The sequence below is a fragment of the Gopherus flavomarginatus genome, chromosome 5 (assembly GCF_025201925.1).
Source record: "Gopherus flavomarginatus isolate rGopFla2 chromosome 5, rGopFla2.mat.asm, whole genome shotgun sequence".
Lineage (NCBI taxonomy): Eukaryota > Metazoa > Chordata > Testudines > Testudinidae > Gopherus > Gopherus flavomarginatus.
This window is the reverse complement of record NC_066621.1, coordinates 40,342,747-40,358,499: the sequence shown is the minus strand read 5'-3', so window position 1 is coordinate 40,358,499 and position 15,753 is coordinate 40,342,747. Positions and strand designations below refer to the sequence as shown.

The 15,753-nt window shown below is 43.6% G+C and overlaps 1 protein-coding gene across 1 annotated transcript in view; it reads left to right on the top strand.

The window, feature by feature from the left end:
• Positions 1-15,753, top strand: part of LOC127051015 (NACHT, LRR and PYD domains-containing protein 12-like) — a 105,308-nt gene that overhangs the window by 14,303 nt on the left and 75,252 nt on the right. Inside the window, exons 2-5 of the mRNA XM_050952802.1 lie at positions 4,198-4,337; positions 6,120-6,405; positions 10,015-10,056; positions 10,338-12,036. Coding sequence (XP_050808759.1) covers positions 6,120-6,405; positions 10,015-10,056; positions 10,338-12,036 — 2,027 coding nt within the window. The 5' untranslated portion in view covers positions 4,198-4,337. The remainder of the gene's footprint in view (positions 1-4,197; positions 4,338-6,119; positions 6,406-10,014; positions 10,057-10,337; positions 12,037-15,753) is intronic.

Below are 15,753 nucleotides of genomic sequence, written 5' to 3'. Positions count from 1 at the left end.
ATTTCAGAAAGTTGAAAAAGCTACTTGGGGGGAAGCTGTTCTAGACTTGATTTTAACAAATAGGGAGGAACTCGTTGAGAATTTGAAAGTAGAAGGAAGCTTGGGTGAAAGTGATCATGAAATCATAGAGTTTGCAATTTTAAGGAAGGGTAGAACGGAGTACAGCAAAATAGAGACAATGGATTTGAGGAAGGCGGATTTTGGTAAGCTCAGAGAGCTGATAGGTAAGGTCCCATGGGAATCAAGACTGAGGGGAAAAACAACTGAGGAGAATTGGCAGTTTTTCAAAGGGACGCTATTAAAGGCCCAAAAGCAAGCTATTCCGATGGTTAGGAAAGATAGAAAATGCGGCAAAAGACCACCTTGGCTTAACCACGAGATCTTGCGTGACCTACAAAATAAAAAGGCGTCATATAAAAGATGGAAACTAGGTCAGATTACAAAGGATGAATATAGGCAAATAACACAGGAATGCAGAGGCAAGATTAGAAAGGCAAAGGCACAAAATGAACTCAAACTAGCTATGGGAATAAAGGGAAACAAGAAGACTTTTTATCAATACATTAGAAGCAAGAGGAAGACCAAGGACAGGGTAGGCCCACTGCTCAGTGAGGAGGGGGAAACAGTAACGGGAGACTTGGAAATGGCAGAGATGCTTAATGACTTCTTTGTTTCAGTCTTCACTGAGAAGTCTGAAGGAATGTCCAATATAGTGAATGCTTACAGGAAGAGGGTAGCTTTAGAAGATAAAATAAAAAAAGAGGAAGTAAAAAATCACTTAGAAAAGTTAGATGCCTGCAAGTCACCAGGGCCTGATGAAATGCATCCTAGAATACTCAAGGAGTTAATAGAGGAGGTATCTGAGCCTCTAGCTATTATCTTTGGGAAATCATGGAAGACGGGGGAGATTCCAGAAGACTGGAAAAGGGCAAATATAGTGCCCATCTATAAAAAGGGAAATAAAAACAACCGAAGAAACTACAGACCAGTTAGTTTAACTTCTGTGCCAGGGAAGATAATGGAGCAAGTAATTAAATAAATCGTCTGCAAACACTTGGAAGGTGGTAAGGTGATAGGGAATAGCCAGCATGGATTTGTAAAGAACAAATCGTGTCAAACTAATCTGATAACATTCTTTGATAGGATAACGAGCCTTGTGGATAAGGGAGAAGCAGTGGATGTGATATACCTAGACTTTAGTAAGGCATTTGATACGGTCTCGCATGATATTCTTATAGATAAACTAGGAAAGTATAATTTAGATGGGGCTACTATAAGGTGAGTGCATAACTGGCTGGATAACCGTACTCAGAGAGTAGTTATTAATGGCTCCCAATCCTGCTGGAAAGTTATAACAAGTGGGGTTCCGCATGGGTCTGTTTTGGGACCGGCTCTGTTCAATATCTTCATCAACAATTTAGATGCTGGCATAGAAAGTACGCTTATTAAGTTTGCGGACGATACCAAACTGGGAGAGATTGCAACTGCTTTGGAGGACAGGGTCAAAATTCAAAATGATCTGAACAAATTGGAGAAATGGTCTGAGGTAAACAGGATGAAGTTCAATAAAGATAAATGCAAAGTGCTCCACTTAGGAAGGAACAATCAGTTTCACACATACAGAATGGGAAGAGAATGTCTAGGAAGGAGTATGGCAGAAAGAGATCTAGGGGTCATAGTGGACCACAAGCTTAATATGAGTCAACAGTGTGATACTGTTGCAAAAAAAGCAAACGTGATTCTGGGATGCATTAACAGGTGTGTTGTAAACAAGACACGAGAAGTCATTCTTCCGCTTTACTCTGCACTGGTTAGGCCTCAGCTGGAGTATTGTGTCCAGTTCTGGGCACTGCATTTCAAGAAAGATGTGGAGAAACTGGAGAGGGTCCAGAGAAGAGCAACAAGAATGATTAAAGGTCTTGAGAACATGACCTATGAAGGAAGGCTGAAGGAATTGGGTTTGTTTAGTTTGGAAAAGAGAAGACTGAGAGGGGACATGATAGCAGTTTTCAGGTATCTAAAAGGGTGTCGTCAGGAGGAGGGAGAAAACTTGTTCACCTTAGCCTCCAATGATAGAACAAGAAGCAATGGGCTTAAACTGCAGCAAGGGAGATTTAGGTTGGACATTAGGAAAAAGTTCCTAACTGTCAGGGTAGTTAAACACTGGAATAAATTGCCTAAGGAGGTTGTGGAATCTCCATCTCTGGAGATATTTAAGAGTAGGTTAGATAAATGTCTATTAGGGATGGTCTAGACAGTATTTGGTCCTGCCATGAGGGCAGGCGACTGGACTCGATGACCTCTCGAGGTCCCTTCCAGTCCTAGAGTCTATGAGTCTATATATTATTAATTCAGTTGGATCATATTTACAGTTGATGATGATAAGAAGAAAGCTAGAATCTTTGACATGTACAGAAAAAGACACACAGAGGTAAAGTCAGAGGTTATGTTGCCTGAGGCATGATTTTCTGTAATCTCTGTTTCTATAGCATTCATCAGAACTTCCAAACCTCCCATGCAAATTGATACAATTTAAAGCAGACCAAGTCAGCTTTATGGGTTCATAGAATATGAGGGTTGGAAGGGACCTCATCTAGTCCAACCCCCTGTTCAAAGCGGGATCAGTCACCAAACAGATTTTTGCCCCAAATCCCTAAATGACCCCCTCAAGGATTGAGCTCCCAACCCTGGGTTTAGCAGGCTAATGCTCAACCCACTGAGCTACCCCTCCCTTTGTGTAACAGGGAGCTCCATGGCAATGGTAGTTTTGCCTCAGTCAGTAAAGCGAGCAAGAGCCCATGGTCTTTTCTTGTTTTGTCTTTTGCAGATGAGCAGAAAGGGAGGAGTAATGTTGACTCCTGCCTCTGACTGACCTATTATGCCAGCTTGAATTGCCCACTTATTGGCTTTTCAAATAACGACCTTCATGGTGTCTCCCATGCAGCCGCTTATAGAGCACCCTATAATCCTCCAGCCTAGCTGCTACTTTTTCTTCCTTCATATGCTGTCTTAAAACTCCCCTTTGTCGTGATGCAAAGAACTTGACAAGTTTGCGTTACTGCAGTACAAATAATAGTAGCAATAGTTCTCATGTTTAGGAGATTTTTTTTTCCTGACGTTCATCCTAAATTTTCCTTTCAGCCAGTTACTCCTTTCCATAAACTGCCTTAAACAAACCCTGTCTTTGATGTTTATAGCCTTCAGATACAGTGCTTCATAGCGATCATGTTATATTATACATAGTTCGCTCTTTTAACCTATTATAAATCGGTGGAGGCATTTGAGTGCCTCAACAGCATTTACAGATTATTTTTGCTGTTTTTGGTTTATCTCTATTTTTCTGGTGCTGAGAGTTTCCATAAATTAATACAGTGGCTCTGGTCCTCAAGTCTGATCAAGCTCTGCTAAACATGGGATCCAAGGACTGTATCTAACTGTATGCCAACTTTGCACTCCCCCAGTCCCTAAGATGGCTCAGTTTCAGCCCCTGGCAAAAGTTATGGTGGCTTCATGGCTACTATTACTTGCATCTGGACTAACAAGCCTCTTAGGGAAGGGCTGCTCTATGCACCATGCTTCTTCAGCTACTGGTGGGTATTGGCATAGGCAACTCAAGCATTAATGCTGATTGAATCCGTAGTAATTCTCTCACTGATGCCTTCAAATCTCACTCAGAGACAGGCGTAAGGAGGCATGGAAGGTTTAACTAATAGCCTATAGCTCATAAGAAAAGTTGTTTGAAAAACACCAAATTAATCTATTTTTCCATATAGGCCCCCATTTTTTCAACCCCTTACTATGAAAAATATTTCCCTATTTAACTGTAAACAGTCCCTTTCCTCATTTTTGAGGCTTCCATTAGGTGCCCTCCAAAGACCCTGTTCTCCAATGAAATGCATTCTAGCTAGTAAAAATGAGTACTGTTCATTTGAAAGAATAGGATCATGAGGGGGAATTTGTACATTTTGACCTATATGTGGTATTAAGAAAAATACAGGCACAATTATTATACCATAAAAATGTGGAGAAACTATGTTACTGTTGTTAAAATGGTAAGTGTCCAAAGTCCCAATGTTATCTAAAAGTCAGATATGAGTAAAAGAAAAACAGGATGTCTGTTAGGTATTGCTAAGCTACCTATCAGTGTAGTATTGCCATCTGTGCTAGTTTTATGGAAGGAATTTGCTTTTGTTACAGTGCTGATGTGGCTTTTTGGTGACAGTATTGCAGCTTGGACTTCCTGCTTTTTTTATTCATGCGTCTGACCACTGAGAAGATTGAAGGACAAGTACATTGAACTGATTATGTCTTGTGTATAACGTCTTCCTGGCCAACAGGTATTTATATGTGGATGCATTTTTATTTTAACTTGTTAAATTTTAGTAAGTTTGTCTCTTGAAATTTACAGCCTTGTTGGAATAGGGCCTCAGCCTTGACCTTTCTGGTATGTGAACTTCAGTTTGCAGCCTGAAACTTCATGAGTCAGAGAGAGAACTATTGGTTTCATACGACTTTAATCTTTACCATTATTAAAAGTAACCGATTATATGTAACTTTCAGGTCATCACAGGCCACATAAACGCAGGACATCATTACAAAACAAGTTTGTTTAGTCAGTAGGGGTTAGATCAATGGAGGGAAACCTGTGGCCCATCAAGGTAATCTGATTGCAGGCTGCAAGACATTTTGCTGACATTGACAGTCTGCAGGAAGTCCTCCCCGCCCCACAGCTACCAGGGGCCGCAATTCCCTGTTTCCCATCCAATGGGAGCTGTGGGAGGTGGCAGCCAGCATGTCCTGCCACCCCTTTGCCTGAAGGCACTGCTCCCAGTACAAGTTCTGCTGAGATAAGACAATAGTAGTGTGATATTTATGTTGAATGGTCCCATCCTAAGAAACTCGGGTGCTCTGAGAACTGAATTCAGCAGAATTACTGAAAAAAAAAATCATTTTTAATAGGGGTTTGTGTCTGATCCCCACCATAACCTCCCACTTGCACTCTCAGTCCACTTAAGCACAGATATGGGAAAGATGTATAATCCCAACTGGAGAAACATTAATTTCAGCACATCCCAGACTATGTCAATTTCTGCTGTCATCCTGATTTGCACAGTTCTCTCATCTGAACAACTATTCCCATACACACTTCTGTAGCCGGTGGCTAACTACTCTAGTGATGGTGAGTGGCCTGGGGAGAAGTCTGTTTGTGGGTGGGAAGCTGGTTTATAGCCCTTACCCTAACCCCTGCATTCTGCTGCAGCTTTGTGAGCTGGATGGAGTCTTCATCCTGCCACCCTTCACTTTTAGTTATACTGGTGCTACTACAATCCTGTGTTTCCAGAGATCAGCCAGTAAAAAGATCTCAGGCACTAAATAGCTGTTAACCCCTTATACAAAATTGATCAAAATTTGTTCCCCTTTGATTGTCAAATATGAACATCATAGGCACACCATGGTTCAAATTAAGTCATGTGCTACACTACAGATGCAATTGACCCTGTGTTGCAATAGACTCACGTGGAGTCTGTTACAGCAGTGGGTGGGTGAGATTCTGTGGCCTGTGTTGTGCAGGAGGTCAGACTAGATGATCATAATGGTCCCTTCTGACCTTAAAGTCTATGAGTCTATCCCATCACTCGTTTTTTTCTAGGCTGTAAAACCACTGCATATGTAATTCAAACTTCTCCTTCAGGTAAGCAATTCAGTTTAATATTCTCTCCTGAAAGAACATGCTGTATGAAACCCAAAGTAATTGGGTGGTAAAATTTATGAATTTATTATCTTAAACTGGTTACGTAATAATATTGTGCATATACCATCTATTTGAGGATCTCAAAGCACTTTACAAATGTTAATTGAGTTTAAAAATACCTGTGATATATGTACAGAAGCTACTACTATGCTCATGTTACAGATAAATAAACAAGCCCCAGAGAAGTCAGTAGACATGGTCACATAGCAAGTCATTGTCAGAACTGGGAAAGGAACCCAGGAGTCTTGAAAGCTGTTCTAGCTCTTCTTTTCTCTACAAGGAAAAATTGTGATTGTATGCTGATTCCTAGTAAAAGGACTCTAATCCTCAGTCCTACTGTTATATTTTTATTTCCTCCTGGTTCCAGATGATGGCAATTACAAGCAGCAAAATTAATGACCTTCTCTTATGTGCACTGGATGAACTCTCTCAGGAAAATTTTAAAAGATTTAAAGACAAATTATCTTTTATTGACTTTGATGGAGGAGGTAACATCCCCCAAGGTCCACTGGAGAATGCGGACAGAATAGATACGAAGAATCTCCTTGTGAAATTCTACGGTGAAGACACTGTGTTAGATGTAGCTATAGAAGTATTCACCCAGATCAATCTGAGAGACTCTGCAGTTAAACTCAAAGAAGAAAAAAGAAAAGGTAAATACATATCATTCCTGTAACTCCTTTAAATCTTTTTCCCCTTGAATATTCACAGATTAGGTGCGGTAAAAGAAGCAGTAGTAGGAAAAGGCTTTTGACACCAATCTGAAATTCTAAGACAATAAGACTAAAAACCAAGATGCATACACTTCGTTGTCACAAAAAATAGCTAAATAAACATACATCTTTTCTAAGATTTTTAAAAACAGATTCAGGCAGGAACTTCTTCTACAAGATATATTATTATTAAAAAGATAAATTAGGCAACTACAAATATTCAAACAGCAGCAACAAAATCTGTAGAGCACAAGCCTGAAATGTCCCAGAATTTCTGTACTTTTCCATGTTCCTCAAGAATATAAGACATGACAGCATGGATTTACTCTATAGGGGAACTGCAAACTTCATTAAAAATATAAGGCATATATGAATTACAACCTGTGTAGGAACCTTACAATGCACTGAAGCAGAGTTTTATATGAACAGTAAAAGAGAAATTCATTCCAAAATGACCATATTTGTATGCCTAGACTTTGTTTGATCCAATATGTTTTAATGTCCGATAATGATTTACAGGAGACTTGAAAGTTTTAATTTTTTTTTAAAAAGCACAATTTTTAAATTTTACCTTGACAGAAAAGCATCCAAAGCTGGAAAACTCTTTTATTCTCTTAATACTTAAAAATATAAAATCACTTTTAAAAAAAATCACTGCACAAATTAATCATTTTAACTCAATTTAAACTACAAGTTAATTTCATCTGAGCTACAAATCCTATTAAAGATGCCACATCAGTCCATCAGAGCCCTGTCTACAGTAGAACCTTTCTAATGTGCACTTCTTATAACTTACATCAAAAATGTTGATTTCTCCTAACTTCTCAGCTAATTTAACAGCCTGGTCATGACATCTGATAAGACTTCATTATTTGATTAAATGTTTTACATTACACTTTACTCCTGGGATAATTCTGCACCAGTGCAGAACACAGAATTTTGCACGATTCCGTTTCCCCCGCAGAATTTCTGGCCACCATAGGGGCTGCTGGACTCTGCAGAGCCCACCAGGCAGTGAACTGGGCATCCAGCCTGGCAGGGGTGAAGGCTGCATGCTGTTTGTTCCTCATTTCTCCTGTGGACAAGAGAGAGCCTGGGAGATCCAGCCAGGTCTGACAAAGTGTGAGGAAGAGGGCTGTGCCACACCATGTCCTCCAGCAGGACAGTAAACAAGTTGGGGAGAGTAAAGGCTCTGGGGGTGCTGGTGTCTGGGCTGGGGGCTGCCCCACGACTGGGCTCTGTGCGGAAGGGAGTGCAGGTGTCTGGACTCTTGGGGCTACACACAGCCCCCTCCAGTACCCCGCAACTGGAACTAGGTTGTTGTAGGGGTTTCTTTAACTCTTGTCCATATTGTTGACATACTTGTTGGCAGGTATTATGAAATAAATTAGCAAAATAATTGAAACTGGAGTGATTATACTGCGTTATTTTGACAAAATTTGCAGAATTTTTAATTTTGGGGAACAAAATTGGCGGCATTTCAGCAGCAACGCCTCTGGATGACGCCGCTTCTCAGCGGCATTTCGGCAGATGCTCATCCGCTGGCCAGCAGGCAGGTGCACTTGGATGCCCCGACGGGGGCCATGGCACCTGCAGGCACTGCGTTGGGGACCCCTGGTGTAATTCACATGGGGCTCTATTTCAGTGGTCACCAACCGGTTGATTGCAATCAACTGGTCGATCCTGGGGACTCTCCCAGTCAATCGTGATCTCCAGTGATGGAGCGGGGTTGCCGCTAAGCAGGCTTGCTCCCTGACTGCCTCAGCCCCATGCTGCTCCCCATGCGGTCACTGCAGCCCCGTGGCCCCATGTAGGGGGGAGCAGGGATCTCAGCGCGCTGCTCCTGCCTGCAGGCACCACCCCCACAGCTCCCATTGGCCAGGAACAGGGAACTGTGGCCAATGGGAGCTGAGGAGGCAGTGCCAGTAGAGAGGAGCAGTGCGGCGAGCCACGTGCCCTACCCTCAGGGGCCACAGAGGTGTGTTGGCCCCTTCTGGAAGCAGTGTGGGGCTGGGGCAGACTGGAAGCCACCAACTGGGAGCTGCCTGCGGTAAGTGCTGCCTGGTGGGAGGCTGTACCCCAACCCTCCCTCCCAGACCCATACCCCCCTGCACCCTAAACCCCCTCCTGCACCCCAAGCCCCAGCCCTAAGCCCCCTCCCAGAGCCAGCACTCCTATCCCCTCCTGCACCTCAACCCTGACCCCCCTCACAGAGCCAGCACACAGCACCCCTTCCTGCACCCCAACCACCTGCCCCAGGCTCAGCCTAGCGCCCCCTCCCATACTGCGAACCCCTCAGCCCAGAGTCCACACACCCCTCCTCCAAACCTCAACCCCTTATCCCAGCCCAGTGAAAGTGATTGACATTGGGGGAGAGCGAGTGAGGGGGAGGAATAATGGAGTGAACAGAGCAGGGCTTCTTGGAAGGGGCAGAGTCTTGGGGAAGGGACAGGGTAGATCCTGGGTTGCCCTTAAATTCAGAAAGTGATCTTGGGTATACTGCTCTATTTATAGGAGAGGGGCCTTAGGTGCTAATTTGCAGAAATAAGTTATTTGAAATGTGTGTTTGTTTGTTAGATTGTGTTGTGGAGTGAGGCCACCGAAGCTAAAACACTTAGAATAGCTGAACCTCCAGTCAGGAAATTATGTCATAGATCTATTGATCTCTTGATAATCTTCTGCGTCTCTTTGGCGCTGCCCATATCACTCTGAGATTAAAACAATGCACGTTACAGAGTCGAATCCAAAGGGCCACGCTAGGAGCTAGTGAATATCCTTATGCAGTCAATTGACTGAGAGATTTTTCCTGCTGACAATTTTTTTTTCTTTCCAAACATGGCCATGCATACGCCTGTTTTAGAGACAATTGTAATATAATTCTCACTGCCTATCTGTCTGGTTTTAGGGATCTCTCTTGACATTACAAATGGCATGTTTAAGAGGGATCTCCTTGGTCACCTAGTGGGTATCTTGCTTAGTATCACTTAAATCTCTGATCTTTGTTAATAAACTTACCTTGTTTTATTACCAAACCATCTCAGTGCTGTGGACTAAAATGAAGTGAGAGTCTTTGGCTAATCTAACAGGCTGGTGTGTGCTCTGCCTCTTGGGAGGCAGCAATGGAGCTTAACAATTTCTGTGAGTGTCCAGTGAGAGGTACTGGATGCTGCTGGGAGACATGTCTGGGGAACTCGGGAGCTGGAATTATCTGCAAGGCAAGGTTGAAACTGGCAGTGTCTTGAAGAGTGCACTGGCAAGGCACACAGACACACAGGGATCTGACACAGCTTAGTAGAAACGCTCTTACTCTTTCTAAGGCAGAGAGGTACACAGTGACTCATAGGTTTGAGTCTCTTGAGCAGGACATCACAGTTCACCCCATGCACCATTGTCCTCTGTGTTAATAATTTGTTTTCTTTTTTGAGCATGAGTGTTTCATTGTTCTTACTCTTTTGATTCTTTTTTAAAGTCCATTAACCCTCTGGATATACCCATTTGCTGACAGCTGACTATGTGACTTAATATATGAACATATGATTTCTTTTTCAGCCCTGGACCCTAATCCAAAATCATTTGGGATAGCAGCAAATGGTATGTGTTATCTAGTTTGTATGTTGCATAATCAGTGAGGATTGAGCAGCAGTGGAATTGTGTGAGTGAGGGAGTGGCTTCATGGCATGAGAACCAGCTGATCGTTCATCCCCCCAGGAGTGGTCTGTGCTGTGGTCACACAGGATGTCAGTGATGTCCATGACCTAGTGTTTCAGGATTTCATGTCCATCTAAATGGCTTCATTATAATGTCTTTCCTTTTGTTGAATGTTTTTTGTATTGTATACTCAATGTTTCTCATGCTTCATGTCACTGAATTAGATTACAGGATGATATACAGTCAACATATACAGGAAGAATACCAATTTATAGAAGACAGGAATGCTCGTCTGGGTGAGTGTGTGAGTCTAAACAGAAGATACACACAGCTGCTTATTGTAAAGGAACATCGCCATTGGGAGGCCAAACAACATGAAATAATGGCAACAGGAAAGAGACATGCAGAGATCCTGGCTAAGACAGCTACTCCAACTAAGATAGAAAGTTTGTTCGACATTGATAAACACAGACCAACACCACGAACCATTGTGCTTCAGGGAGCTGCTGGGATTGGGGAAACAATGACAGTAAGAAAGATCATGTTGGACTGGGCATCTGAAAAAATTTATCCTGGCAGATTTGATTATGTTTTCTACATAAGCTGCAGAGAAATGAACCTGTCTACCAAGCAGATAAGTGTTGCTGATTTGATTTTAAACAATTGCCCTAACAAAAATGCGCCAATTAAAGATATTTTGATGGATCCAGAAAAACTCCTTTTTATAATTGATGGTTTTGACGAATTTAAATTTTCATTTGATCAACAAATCACTAATTTGTACACTGATCCCTGTGAGAAGCAGCCAGTGGAAATCATATTGGGCAGTTTATTTAGGAAAAAAGTTCTTCCAAAATCATTCTTACTGATCACAACAAGACCGACTGCTCTGGAAAAACTCCAAAACTGTCTAAAGTTTCCGCATTATGCAGAGATCTTGGGATTTTCTGAGGAAGACAGGGAGGAGTATTTCCACAAGTTCTTTGAAGATAAAAAACAAGCAGCAAAAGCTTTTGGATTTGTAATAGAGAATGAAATTCTCTTTACAATGTGTTTTGTCCCAATTGTATGTTGGATTATCTGCACTGTGATCAAACAACAGATTGAAAAAGGTGAAGATCTCACACAAACTTCAAAAACAACCACTGCAGTGTATATGCTCTTTCTGTCCAATTTATTACGGGATCACAGCTGCATGTCAAAGCATTCCAGACAAACTAATCTGAGAAAGCTGTGCTCCTTAGCCAGAGAAGGAGTCTGGCGAAAGATAATACTGTTTGAAGAAGATGATCTCAAGAAGCATGGTTTAGATGTATCCAATATTCAATCCCTCTTTCTCAACAAGAGCATTTTTCAAAAAGATATTGACTGTGAACATGCCTACAGCTTCATTCACCTAAGTTTTCAAGAGTTTTTTGCAGCTTTGTTTTATGTACTGGAGGAAGAGGAAGAAACAGTGGAAGAGTCAGTGATAGTTACAAAAGATGTGTCTAAACTATTACAAAGTTATGAAGAACCTAAAAATGATTATTTAATGTTAACAATGCGTTTCCTGTTTGGTCTCTTAAACATGGATAGAATGAAGGAGATTGAGAAATTCTTAGGCTGTAAAACTTCACTTGAAACAAAGAACAAAGTACTGAACTGGGTTGAAGAAGTAGGCATAGCATTGGCGTCTCTGTCCTCTAAAGACCGGAACGAAAATAAGTTCAAGTTTGAATTGTTCCACTTTTTGTTTGAGATTCAAGAAGAAGAAATTGTGACACATGCAATGGATTGTTTCCCACGTATTCACCTGGAACGGACTTGTTTTTCAAAAATGCAGTTTACAGTTCTTTCCTTCTGTTTGAAGAACTGTCGAAGAATGCAGTCACTTTTTCTGTCTTTTTGTTCATCTCAAGCCAGTGCAAGAAAACCAAAAAGGTAGGGAGAGACAGTTTGAGATTTTATATTTAGAAAGTAAATATAACTTCCTTATGACAACAATTAGTTCTTTTTCCAGTGCTTGCTCATGTTGATTCTATTCTAGGTGTGTGCGCACTCATGTGCACAGTCGTCAGAGATTTTTGCCTTAGCGGTGTTCATAGGGATAGCTGTGTCACCCTGTTGTGCCGTGCTCATGTGTCAGTATATCAGGCACCACTGACCCTATGCCCTCTCAGTTCCTTCTTACTACCCGTGATAGTTGGTCTTAGCAACTTTCCTGGCCTATCAAGGACTAGCAGTTTTGTCTCTTCTCACTTCGAGCATTAGGGCCTTGTAAATAGTTTGTTTATAGTAGTTAGTGTTAAGTAGTTGTTAAGTATGTTTAGAAGTTAGACTCCCATCAGGGACTTTGCCCCAGGCAGGGCATGCCCCAGTCTCTGAGGTTTAAGGCCTGCTCAGATTGCAACAGGCCTATGCCTGTTAGTGACTCCCATGGCAGCTGCCTGAAGTGCTTGGGGGAAATCACATGTGAAGGACAAGTGCCTTATTTGTAAAAACTTTTGAACCAGGACCCAGAAAGAGCATGAAATCTGTTTGCAGGCTCTCCTCATGAAGGCTGCCCTCTGCCCAGCTTCTGAGCCTTTCCGGCCAGTCTCTACCCCTAGTACCTTGGCCTGGGTTTGTAGCACAGCCATGGCACTGGGCTCTTTCTGGCACCGCTCTCCATCACCGGCGCCCAAAAAGTCCAAAAAGCATGGCTCCCTGGCTCTGGGCAAGAAAGGCCATGGGGTGTCTGTCAAAGGTCCCAGTTTGGGCCACCCATCCACACCAGAGCCACATGGACGTGGCTGGACCAATGCATTCCCAGGCTTTCCTGGACCACAGAGAGCAGAGGTCTCTACCAGCGCTGCCAGCACTGCGTGTGCCATAGAAACTGGCAAAGGCTCTGTATGAGGGCAAACCAGACACCCCACAGAGCAGTTGAGCATCACCAGTCCCCTGAGCCAAGGCAGCACTCTGACTCCATGCTGCAGATCTCCAGCTTCTCAGCCCAGATCCTCTGGGGTTCACCCTAGATCACTGGCACTGCGTTCACGGTCTCTGCTTCCTTGACACGGGTCACCTAGTGGGAGGCACTGTCACCATATTGCCAGCACCGTTCACCCTCCTGCCAGTCGACTTATTGGCACAGATGGGAATGATCTCCATCGCAGTACCAGTCCCCCCAGCCCCATCCTCCTAGTCAAAGTTCTGGTCTCCAGTGGTGATGGTCAGCTGGCAAATGCTGGCATTGACATGCCCACCATGGTCACTGGAAGGGGATTTCTCCCGCATGGAAAAGGAGGTTAGCCCCTCGCTGAGGCATCACCAGCGTGATTGGCCATCAAAGGTTGCGTCAACCTCTACAGTGCCACCTTGGCAACATGGCCAGTGGCCAGCGCAGTGGCCCTATTGCAGTGCATGGTGCATACCTGCCTGTGATGCAGATGCCGATGCCCCTTTTGCACCACTCATCTGCTGCTGCCTCACCGCAACAGTTGACAGCACCAGCAGCACCAGTCTCGGTGCGGGAAATACACTTGGAGATTGTGGTAGAGGAGCCAGCATCAACTCCAAAACCCCTTTTCTCCACGGGGGATGATGCCCTGGGGCCTCCCCAGCAATACAATCATCATCGTCCTCCCCGAACAAGGTGGTGGTGGGTCCCTCGAGAGCCAGCCTGCCGGACGATTCTAAAGAGCACAGGCCCTGCATTGTCGGGTTGCCATGAACTTGGGCCTAGAGCAGGGCTAGGCAACCTATGGCATGCATGCCGAAGGCGGCACACAAGCTGATTTTCAGCAGCACTCTCGCTGCCCAGGTCCTGGCCATCAGTCTGGGGGGCTCTGCATTTTAAATTTAATTTTAAGTGAAGCTTCTTAAACATTTTAAAAACCTTATTTACTTTACAGACAACGATAGTTTAGTTATATATGATAGACTTATAGAAAGAGACCTTCTAAAAACATTAAAATGTATTACTGGCACGCAAAACCTTAACTTAGAGTGAATAAATGAAGACTCGGCACACCATTTCTGAAAGGTTGCCGACCCCTAGCCTAGAGACAGAGGAGATGGCCGAGCAGGCAGGCACTCTATTCAATCTACTCTTGGGCATCTGCCCCTGCCTGTGTCGTACTAACAGTGCATGATGGGGTCCTAAAAATTGCCAAGGCCCTCTGGCAGACCCCCTCATCCATCCCTCCCACCTTCAAGAGGGCTGAGAAAAAGTACTTCATCCCAGCCAAAGAGATGACTTGTTGGTCATCTCTGCGGCCAATGAAAAGGACAAGCAGGGGCACTTCAGTTCAACCCCCAAAAACAGAGAGGCCAAGAGACTGGACCTTTTTTGAGAGGAAGATTTATTCTATGGCCAGCTTGCAATTCTGTGTGGCAAAACACCAAGCTCTCTTAGGCAGGTATAATTTCAATTTGTAAGACAACCTCCGTAAGTTCAAGGAGTCCCTGCCCCAGGATTTGGCGCAGAAGTTTGGCACCCTGGTGGAGGAGGGTACAGCAGCAGCAAGGTGCTCTCTTCAAATGGTGTGAGACGCAGCTGACTTGGCAACCAGGCTGGTCTCATTGGTGGTGGTCATGAGGCACAGCTCCTGGCTTCAGACCACTTGCCTGTCCCAAGAAATGCCGGCTTCAGTCCGGGATCTCCCATTTGATGGGAATGGACTCTTTGCAGAGCAGATGTATGTGAGGGTGCATGGGTTAAAGGACACTCAGGCCTCCATACACCGCAGTCTGCAAGGAAACAGTTCTAGCTGCCTCCTCCACCAAGGCTTGACAACCTCACAGGAATCTATGAAGAGAAGGGATAGAGACATAAGTGTTTGAGGGCTTATCCCTTCACCCTCCTACTTCCCTGATCCTTCTCACGTAAACAGAGTGAAGCAGTACCCGAAGTCCAGAGATGCAGACAATTCGATGTTTGCTTGCTGGAAGTTAATCCCAATAATGATTCCAGTTTCCTTCCTCAGTGTTCCATTCCCAGCTCTGACACCGCAGAGCATTTACCCTGTGTCCCCCTTCCCAGCTCTGATGCCCCAGAGTCCTGCCTGTGTCCCTGTTCCCATTTCCCCCCTTAGCAAAATATGGTTCCAATTTCTCCCTTTACTTCCTGTTTGACCTCAGTCTCTATAGTAAAACTTGGGTTCTACTTAGCTATACCTTATCCAATCATTTTATTGAAATTTAACTAACCAACCCTAACATATTGTAATGTTATTATCTAACCAATTATATCCTACCACCTTAATTGGTTTACACCCAGCAAAATTAATTATACAGCAGACAGAAACAATCAAATAACCAGACAGAGACCATACAGATAAACAGTGGAAAAGTGGGGACCATAAAGACAAAATAACAAGAAGTGAGTGTTTCACAATCACAACTATTGATAAGTGAGTTCTTGCCAGACAGGATCCTATCAAACCACGTTTTCTTTAAATCTTCTAGACTCTTCCCTTTCTCTGGAGGTGATAGATTGGATCATCTTTTTAACAGCCCAAAATTGCCTTATTTCAATGTGACAAGTGAGGATGTGACCTTTCGCTTCCCAGCTTATGGCTGCCCCTGCTGTTTAGCCACAGGCCTTAGCTTAAGAACAAGGCCTTAGACTATCATAGTGAGAGAAGGCCTATAAACAGGCAGACTGTGATTCTG